This window comes from Nicotiana tabacum, chromosome 17, assembly GCF_000715075.1.
Source record: "Nicotiana tabacum cultivar K326 chromosome 17, ASM71507v2, whole genome shotgun sequence".
Lineage (NCBI taxonomy): Eukaryota > Viridiplantae > Streptophyta > Magnoliopsida > Solanales > Solanaceae > Nicotiana > Nicotiana tabacum.
In genome coordinates, this window is record NC_134096.1 from 69,282,180 (window position 1) to 69,292,931 (window position 10,752).

General features: G+C 37.1%; 1 protein-coding gene across 1 annotated transcript; it reads left to right on the plus strand.

Annotated features, from left to right (window-relative positions):
- Positions 1–9,467: 9,467 nt before the first annotated feature.
- LOC107821668 (uncharacterized) lies at positions 9,468–10,752 on the plus strand. The gene has a single exon (XM_016648101.2). It carries the CDS (start codon positions 9,525–9,527, stop codon positions 10,596–10,598), a length of 1,074 nt encoding a protein of 357 aa, XP_016503587.1. The 5' UTR covers positions 9,468–9,524; the 3' UTR covers positions 10,599–10,752.

A 10,752-nucleotide genomic window follows, 5' to 3' on the forward strand; every position in this document is an offset into this window, starting at 1 on the left:
GCTCTGCAAAGAATCCTCCCAAAATTTCCCACAAACTCTAATTGATTTTCTCTCCCTTTCAAGTTCCAATTGGAGGTAAAACTTAGAGTTTGAAGAACCAAGATAGGAGCTGAGTTATCCAACAAATAAGGTGAGTTTACTGCTCTCTTTCATCCATTTTTTCTTCTGTAAATTCATGGTAAGTCGTTCTATACTTGTAAGAACTCACGTGATGGTTATCGGAAGCCGTGAGTTCGAGTTATTCACTTGTAGCGGACTGTTTTGTGGACTGTTTTGTGTTGCTGTTGGGCTGCGTGTTTTATTACTATTTTGTGGAGTTTTAGAGGAGGAAGGGGGTTTATAAACACCATATAAATGTAGGGTGGTTGGCTGGTCGTTCGTCATAACATTTTCGGGTCGTTTGACACTACTACGGTGGTCGTTTTGTGTACGAAGAGATTGGGGTGTGTTGGGCTGTTTTGTAGTATTTGATGGTGTATATAGGGCTGGAAAATGATGTATATATGTTGTTATTGTTCTGTCCTTGTATTGTTGGTGTTATCTTGAAGTTGGAGGAAGGGCATATTATAGGGGAGATGCTGCCCGTTTTAATACAAAATAGGTTTGTCGTTCGTTGTGCGATAGTTGTACCTTTCGTAACTTAACGATAGTATTATTATCATTCTTGTAGATTAAGGTGCGAAGAGGTGAGTTCAACTTGGTGATTGAAAAGATTGTGATAAGGTATGTTAAGGCTAAGCCTTCCTTCATTTTGGCATGATCTCGTAGCTACATGTGTTAGTAATGAGACAAAAAGAGAAGTTCATATTCATGAATTTATTCACACTATTCTAGTCTCATAAGTTACAATATTATTCCTTATCGAGACTCTATATTCAATTTTAGTATTGTCTTCTTTCAGTCAAGAGAGCAGCAAGCCTATATATACAGTATTACAGTATTTTCATTACCATCGAGCTATAATCGATGGGCAGGCCCCTATTGGGCAACCTCTGATCAGATGGAAAGTTATATACCGAGCCTACTGTGGCCGAGCGCCTATGAGCGAGCCCAGCATGGTCGAGATACATAGCCTAGTATGGCCGAGCGCCTATAAGCGAGCCTACTATGGCAGAGCAGTTATATATACCGAGCCTTATAAGGCCGTACAATTATTTTACTTACTATATTGAAGGAGTTGAGTCAGTATCAGCAGGTAAGTATATCTCCAGATCATCTTTGACTCCCAGTTAATTTCAGTTATCATATTATCAGTTCAGTTTCAGATTTCAGTTATTTTATTGCCTTACATACTCGGTACATTATTTCATACTGACGTCCCTTTTTTGGGGGCGCTGCATTTCATGCGTGCAGGTTCAGACAGACAGACGGGTAGACCTCCTCAGTAGGTGTTTTCCGAGTTCCGCCTGATCGGTAAGCTCCACGTCTTTCGGAGTTGCCAGGACTAGAGTTTTGTGTACATCTTATGTATATCTGTATATATGTTATGGGTAGGTCGGGGCCCTGTTCCGATCACAGTACATCTATCAGTAGAGGCTTGTAGGCATATCCTGTTGGTTAGTGCAGTATGTTGGGTTTGTATAAATTGGTGGTTTGTCAGCTGTAGTAGCTATGACGGCCTTGTCGGCCTAGCTTTATATTGATATTTAGTTAGTGCTAGTTTCCATTCAGTTTTATATTTTGCTTCGCAAATTGTCTTGCAAGGTGGCCCCATGGCCAAAGTATGACATTATGTGTTCAGAGTCCCTTAGTCGCAATTTGGTACGCCAGGTTAGGTGAGGCACGGGGTGCTTGTCTCGCTCCTAGGTTCGGGGCGTGACAGATAGAGCCCCCCGAGTATTCAAGGTTGATTGTAAAGAGGCCTCGGATACTCAGCAGTAGTATCATTTTAGGCATTATACGTTCCAATTGCTTGGTAGTTGATTGCCATTTTATCAGACCGGGCTTGGGGGATTTCCGCTATATGGCCGGTATCGATCTCTGGTCGACTTTTTCTTGGTAGTTCTTTTAGACCTGGAAATCAACTAGTCATATTTGACTCTTGTTTTGGATTGATATCGACTGTGCACATCGGTCCAATAACTGGGTACTCGATCAGATTATGCTTGAACCGCCGTGAAGCCATCGAGCTTCGCTCGTTCAGACCTTGAGTGAAAGCTTGAACAGCCCAATCATCTGTGACTGGTGGCAGATCCATTCGTTCCATTTGAAAACGAGATACGAACTCCCTTAGCATCTCATTATCCTTTTGTGTTACCTTGAACATGTCTAACTTTCTGGTTTCGACCTTTATTGCTCCGGCATGTGCTTTTACGAAACAATCTGCAAGCATAGCAAAAGAATCAATAGAGTTAGATAGTAAATTATGATACCATACCATTGCCCTCTTTGATAGGGTTTCACCGAATATTTTTAATAATACGGATTCGATCTCATCATCTTCCAAATTATTGCCCTTGATGGCACACGTGTAAGAAGTGATATGCTCGTTGGGGTCGGTCGTTCCGTTATATTTGGGAATTTCGGGCATACGGAATTCCTTGGGGATTGGTTTTGGGGCCGCGCTCGAGGGAAAAGGTTTTTGCACGAAATTTTTGGAATCCAACCCTTTTATCATTGGTGGAGCTCCCGGGATCTGATCGACCCTAGAGTTATATGTTTCTACTTTTTTATCGCTGGCTTCGACTCGCTTTGTGAGTTCCTCGAGCAATTTAGCAATTTCGGGAGTAGTCCCTGATTCTTGCTCATTTGACTTCACTATGGTTGGCTCCATCTTGTGGGTGATTTCTCGAAGCGGATTGGGCTCCTGCCTACTTTGTACCTGAGTTTGGCTCTGCAACTGAGCTATCACTATTTGCTGGGCTTGTAACATCTCGAAGATCATCCGTAAGCTGACTCCGATCTTCTCCACGTTATGGGTGTCTCGAGCTACGGATCGAGTTCCGCACTGAATGCTTTTTTCCAGATCAGAGCGTTGGTTCGCCTCAAGAGCCACTTGTGAATTGACATCCGGCGGTACTTTGACTCGGATTTCAGGTACTTCGACTCGAGCTTCAGTGACATCGTTAAATGGCCTTCCGGCCCTGGGTATCAAGTTGCTGGCTTCGTGGTCGATAGGTAAAGCCATCAATCGAGGGTTTGCCATTGCTGATTTGAAATTGTAAACTGGTGTGTATTGCAGATTTGTATTAAACAATCACTGTTACCCTTAGTCCCACGGTGGGCGCCAAACTGTTTACCCGAAAAAATTGGATAGAATTAAATTTGTGTATGGTTATAAGGATATATGATATAATTTGATACAAATTGTATAGAAAAATAGAAATACATGTATTCTTGACTATGAGAATGAGAATAATGAGAAGAAGAACGAATAAGACAAAAGAAAATAAACACAAGGGGATATCTTTCAATATGAGAAGAAAATATTTTGTTATAATGTGTGAACCTCTGCTGTGCTTACAATGATTCCCCCTTTTATAGTAGAGGGATCTTACTTTATTTATAATAAAAAATATATAGTGGAGAACCCATGATTAATTGTCTTTTCCTCGATTCCTGCCAAGATTCTCTCTCCTGGTGTGGTTGCAACGGCTCATGTCTGCGAGCTCGATACTAGCTCGAGCTCGGTATTGGGTCGAGCCCCCGGCCTTAGTTCGAGTTTGACTTTCGGGGCGAGTGTCAATCGATTTGTGCATCTTCGACAACCTTCACGTTGCCTTGTGGTTCGATTTGGTTATGGGCTCGATAATGATACCGAGTCGATCCCTCGATCGGTCTTGGAGCTCGAGGCTTGTTTGTTCTATCCTCGGAACTCATTTCGAGCTCTCACTTCGATCGCTTACCATTCGAACTCGATCAAACATACGGAGGCTGAAATCTATTTCAACCGTATACAAATAGATTGAAATATGAGAATGTGTATTAAATGCTAGACTAGTTTTGTTTCTAATGATTCTATGAGCTCTTTCTTCTGTCTCTTTTGTTTGGAACATAAGGTTTAAGAAACTCGTATGGCTTTTGTTTGACAAAAAAATATAGATCTTGGTTTAACTAATTAAATTTATATAAATGAGGATTAATCTTAGTTAACAATAATATCTCCAAAGATTATCGTAAGATAAGTATGGCTACCTTCGAGTCGAAGTTCTCAGAAGTGCAATAAATACAACGTAAATATATTTTAATAGCAGTGGCAATGCACAATCAATATTTAAGAAGTCAAAGGCAATAGTATAGCATTAAATATTGATGAATAGCAATAAATGACATTTAAGTAAATAGAATGAATGAGTCACCCAAGAAAGGATGAATCAGTGAATGTTCTTTTTGACAATAATGAGTGATGGATAATCCTTTGAATATCTGAGTTATTCTCGGATTCGGTGAAAAAGTGTAGACAAGAATCTTAGTAAAAATATTGTGTTTGTATGCTTGCAATAAGATCCGATTCTCTTTCTAAAGTCAAAGTGTATTTTGCAAATGAATATCACATGTCCTCTATCATTGTGTCTTTTTTTATTTATTGGGGACATGTTCCTAAAAATCCTAACAGCACAAGTGCAGAGAATATCCACTAAAATATTCTCTTTTATGTCCTATTTTGAAACTAGCTGTTGTAACTCTGTCAAGGGTGCTCGCCTCGACCTCGATCCTTGATGACTCTTCGACCTCAGCCCTTGCTAACTCTTCGACCACGACCTTCGTTGTTAATTAGATTACTTCGACACGTGGCGTCCCAAGAATGTTTTTCGACCATGACCTTCGCTGTTAATTAGATTACTTTGACACGTGGCATCCCAAAAATATTTTACTAATACCATTTTGACTAAAGATGAATTTTGACCCATACAGTTAGTCACTCTGCTTATCGAGGTCATTCCTGCGGATGAGGTTGGTAAGTGGACAATGTCGTTTGTGATATAATTCTATAGAATTAGCTGGTTTAGTTTTGGTTTATAGATTTAAAAACCTGACACCATTGGTTTGGTTTGGTAATTGAAAGTTTTGAACCAACCCGATCTATGTATACTCATACTTTATAGGACATTCATTTACCTAGCTAGTGAAGTGCAGTTGCGGAATAGGAGAAAGTGAACCAACGTGGATAGATTGTGGTAGACTAGTACGTATTTTTTTATCCTTAATTATTTTTTAATATGAGACTTTTGGACGTGAATACGGATTTAGTCCGGTCTAAATATGAGTGCCGACAGAGGCAAAGTCAAGATCTCAACCTTATAGATTCAGGATTTTAGAATAACGAATTCAGGTGCTAATGATTGAGTTCTAAATTTAATATTTGTATATATTTAATAAATTTTTAATATAAAATATATTGTTTGAACAAAGGTTATTGAGTTTAACCGAATCTGTCGCTCTAACTTTTATCTCCACCCCTGTACTAAACATCGAGTGAGAAAAAGAAAGTACTATAATAGAAAGTGAAGAGCCGAGTGACTAGCTAACGAGAGAGTATTGTCCTCGTGACACATGGGAACCATCATTCTGTTATTTCTGCAAGAACATAAGTTTTTTTTTAAAGTTGAGTAATAAAATTCTCTCGTATTCAAATGCACTATCTTCTTGAGGTCGAACAAACTATTTTTGGTTAAGCAAAAAGGAAGGGAAAAGTTAAAGGAGAAACACTATTTTTGGTAGTAGAAAAGGAAGGAACAGATAAGGTAGTTGGATTCTGGCTTTTAGCTCTTATATTGGATGATTTGAATTCGTCATCAAACATGATCGTACCTTGTATATTCTAATTTTCAATTTGATAAACTTGAGAAATTTGGTCATCAATTCATATAAAAGAACCAATAGTCTGTAATGTCTTAGTTTATCTTCATGCATGTTAGCAAATGACTCACAAATCAACCGAGTTGTAGGCTACTAGAAATGCTAATATCAATTGGTTTTACCTAAAATTAGACCAAATTTGTGAAGTCTGATAAATTAAAAATTCGAAAGCGTAAAATTAAATAATTGAGAGATATCACGTGCCAACAACATAAAAGAAAGGGACTAAACTGTATTTTCTCAACTTTATTTCTCGTGTTCTCAAGTATCACTAGAAGTAACAAGAAATAGTTGTTACTTCTTAATACCTCACTTTGAGTGGAAGAAAAGCTTTATTTTCCTCATACATGACAATATAAATATTTATGTGAATGTTCTTCTATAACTTTTTATGTACTCCCCAATTTATCATAGAAGTATGGAAAATAAAGACTACTAATCACCTTAATAGTCCTTCCGTTTTGTTAGAGATTTTGTATGTCATCAGAATATGTAGAGAATTAGTCTTAGAGAACCTAAATTTTTTTTTTTTTTTTTTTAGAGAAAACTACCCTCTATAGCCTCTCAAAATTTTAATAGCCCATATTTTTGCCTATTGACACAAAATGACCTTCCGGCCCAAACATATTACATCTAATGGCCCGAAATGTCTATTTTGTATATTTTTTGTATAGTGACAATCTATTTTGTATATTTGTTGTATAATGATAATCTATTTTGTATAGTGACAGTCTATTTTTTATATATTTTTGTATAGCGACAGTTTATTTAGTATATATTTTTTGTATAATGACAGGTTATAGAGGGTAGTTTTCTCTAATTTAGTACTATCCACATTTCTCGAACCCAAGTTCTTTGGTTTCTCTCGTCTCCTGCAAAACGACATCTATTACTTGATCAGAGCCTTCTCCATGGCAGAATCTAGAGGCAATGAAGCCCTAACCTCTACTGCCGGTAATGGTTTTCTTTTTCCTATTATCTTCCCTATTTCTTTCATATTCTCTAATTACTACAAACGAAAAGGGATTGCCTAAGAAAAATATATATTGCAAATTAATACTAATGGTGTCGAGGCTCCAGCTTCGACCTCGCCACAAATCATGAAATCGAAATCAAAACCTACTTAATCTAACACACTGTGCTCGATCTCGTTGTCTTTAAATCTGGACGGAAACTCAAACACCAGCGACCCTCCATTAAATCCGACGACTCCTTCTCGTTTTATTTATTATTTTTGGGACTTTTGATATTATGGAAATCTAGATCTAAAAGATGGTTTGCTTGCTATTTGAATTCCGGCGACCGTGAATTTTTCGGCCACTGCTGCGACCGGTGAAGTTTTCCGGCTAAACCATTTTGGGTCGAAAATCATTTCTCCAATGAACCTGTGTTTGTGCTTGTGTGTCAGATGTATAATTCGGCGGCTAGCTGTTATAATTGATTTTGGCCTATAAAATGCATACTGCAATTTGTGGCTAGCGGCTGATATTAGTTTCTAGCGGATAGCCATACATGAAGTTTGCTCAATTTTTTATATATTGCATAGAGACGGGTTCAAATAAAGCGTTATGGATAGTAAATACTTATATAGTTGACCCCAACTTTTATCAAGGTGCATATTTTACTGGCTTTATAGTTACGATGTTTGTATTTTTTTATATATCAGTTATTGGTGTATGTGCTCACTACGAAAGTATATTTTGCACAAAGAAAGCAAACAACTTATCGATGGTACAAGTTAGGGGTGTCAATGAACAGTTGAAAACCGATAATTAAGGTTGGTTTTTTATTTTATGAAAAAAATAATAATACCGAACCGTATCGAATAAATTTATATGGGAAAAATATATTTATATATTAAATTTAAAACAATAAAATATTAAATTTTTCCTTGGGCCTTGAAATTATAAACCAGTTACAAGGCAACAAGTAATTAAACTCAAAATCCTAATTCCCAAACCTATTATACTACTCCTATTGAAACTAAACTATTTTCAACATATTCACTAGCAAGACACAAGGTATTCTAACTATTATAAGTAGAAAACTACAATGTATTGAATATGTCTCATTTCGTATGATTTAAATTTATATTTTCGAATATTTAATCTTATATAGACTTTATTCTTGAGTCCGTGCTTAGCCTCTGTTTGACCATAGATTTTGCCAAGTTTTTTCCAAAACAATTTTGGCAAGATATGTTTGTTTATAGATTTCATTCATATTTTAGCAAATTTTGAAAATAAAATTTTCAAATACCAAAACTAGCTCTAGACTTGTTTTTGGCCCAAAATATCATTGTTGGATTTTTAAACAATTTTTAAAATTATCCCAAACTTTAATATTTTATAAAAAATCCCATTATCTATTACAGCCCAACTAACCACCAGTTAATTGCTATCGTTTTCTTTTGGATTGATGGATCTTGTAATATTATTGTAATTTAACGAATTATAGTGGCTAGTAATTATGTTATTAGCCGTTGATATTAAAATAATAGGTTATGATTTTTAGTGTATTATGTTGTTCATTATAAAAATGATAATTTTGTACCAAACTTATCTATGTTCAGGACTATGGTTTATGATAATGATAATGAATGATATCGATGAAGGTTCTGGTGCGTATCCAAGATTAGCAAGTTTGTTTGTTTGGTATTGTTGGGGTATTTTTGATAGTTTTTATAACTTATGTGTATAAGTCACATTTCATATTTTTTCAACAACAAAAAAGAAGAAGTGAATTATGGTTTTGAAAAGTTATGTTCAAATAGATTTTCATTTTCAAATCAAACTTCACCCAAATCAGTTTTTTAAAACAAATTTCAAAATCTATGGCCAAACGCTAGTTTAATATCTATCCACTCATGTGATTTATATTTTCTTTGTCTTTGCTTAGTTTCTTTTATGCTTGATAGATATACATTCTCGCCATCATTTATGTTTCTTAATTCATCACCCTTTAAATAGTAAAAATATCTAGAGAGTTTTGGTAAGTCCTATAAAAGCCCGTAGTTATTGCATTCTGCTTCTACCAATGACTTTTAAATGACATTTAAAAAAATATCAAAAATTAACCGAACCGTATCAATACCGAAGAGAAATCGACATGATTCGTACAGTTTCTAAAAGTCTAATTTTGATTATACATAATTGAATAACCGAAAAATTAGTATGGTACAAATTTTATAAAATAAATAGCCAAACCGAACCATTGACACTCATAGTACAAGTCATTCATCACTATAGGTTTTCTTTTTTAGGTTAAGGTCAATATATTTAATAATAATAACTTATGTATCTTGAAACTATCCTTAAACAAACCGGGCAAAGATCACTTTTAGCCCGCGGTCAAAATTATTTATATTCGCCAAATCATGAATGCTAGCATCTCTTCACCTTAACAACCAGCACCCTCATAAGTTACACCAACATAAAAAAATTATACCTAAAATTCTGCAACGTCAAGAGTAGTGTTATTTCCTTAAACAAATCTTCATTAAATGTGGAAAATACTTTCAGATCTTTCACTAGAATCTCCACAGCCTTTGCTTGATCATTCCATTTAGGCCCAACTAACTGGAGAGGCCTGTTTGTATAATACCAACATGTTCTGAATTTCTAACATTGAGCCCAAAAGAAATGCTTTGACCCACTACACCATAGGTGTTAAGTTCCAATATACTGCAATTTTTCCTTCCCAATTGCTAGTCCAACCTAGCCGCAATGAAGAAGAAGCAAAGATCCGCCACCACCTCCGCCGCAGATACCACCACCACCACCGTAGATTTGAAATCCCTAATCCACGACCACAGACTCTTCTTCGACAAGCTAATCGACCTAATTCCACCTAGATTCTACCTCCCTAAAGAAGACGCCCCCTGGTACGGAGGCCTCTCGAAAGCCGCCAAAGCCTCCGCAAAGCGAAAATCCAAAGAGAACCTCAAACTCGCTCGTCGCAACCGCCTTGACCCTGACAAAAAAGATCAAACCTCCACCCTCGGCCTCCTCGAACAATCCCTTCAGAAACAACAAATAACTGACGCCAAAGCAATTCCCGACGAAGATCATGCTAAACCTACGCCCATTAATTTGGAGGATAACGATAATAACCCTAATAACGATAACTCCTCCGTTACTTTCGAAGGGCTGAGACAAAAGCTACGCAGAAAGATCGAAATGCTCCGAGGTAACCGCGGTGATGGCGAGAGTTCGCAGAATAACAGAGCTAATGATCGTAGGAGGAGTGAAAAGGAAGCATCTTTAGCGAAATCCGAGGGGAAGAAGAGAAAGAGAGGCGAAGAAGGAGGAGAAGACGGTGAGGGAGAAGATAACAGTGCGAGTGAAGTGGAAAAGGGAATAGAGTTTGGGAAAGTCAAACTCGGAGACGACGATGACATGAAAAAGAAGAAGAAGAAAAAGGGATCCAAAGCTAAAGAGTTGGAAAGGCTGAAGAGGCTGGAAGAGGTGAAGAGGGAGAATAGGACGGTGGCGGATAGGGAAGCATGGAAGGCAGCAGCAAATAGGGCAATGGGAGTGAAGGTGCATGATGATCCTTCAAAGTTGAAGGAGAGTATGAAGAGGGAGAAGAGAAGGAAAGAGAAGAGTTCAGAGAAGTGGAAGGAAAGAGTGCAGAGTCAGGAGAAGTTGAAAAACGAACGACAGCAGAAGAGAAGGGATAACATTGCTGGCAAAGTAAAGGAGAAGAAGATGAGGAAGATTGCTAAAAGGGAGAAGAAGCTCATGAGGCCTGGTTTTGAGGGCCGAAAGGAAGGCTACATTACTCAGGATAAGAGCTAAACTAAACTGGTCATGTGACTTTTTCTTATGTTTTCATATTTTTGAATTTAGCTGCTATTTCAATTGGAGAAAAATTTGTGATTGTGTGCTGCTAGTCATTTATTGGGATTGAGGCGTAGTTTTTATATTAACATGCTGGTTCATTTATTGTTTT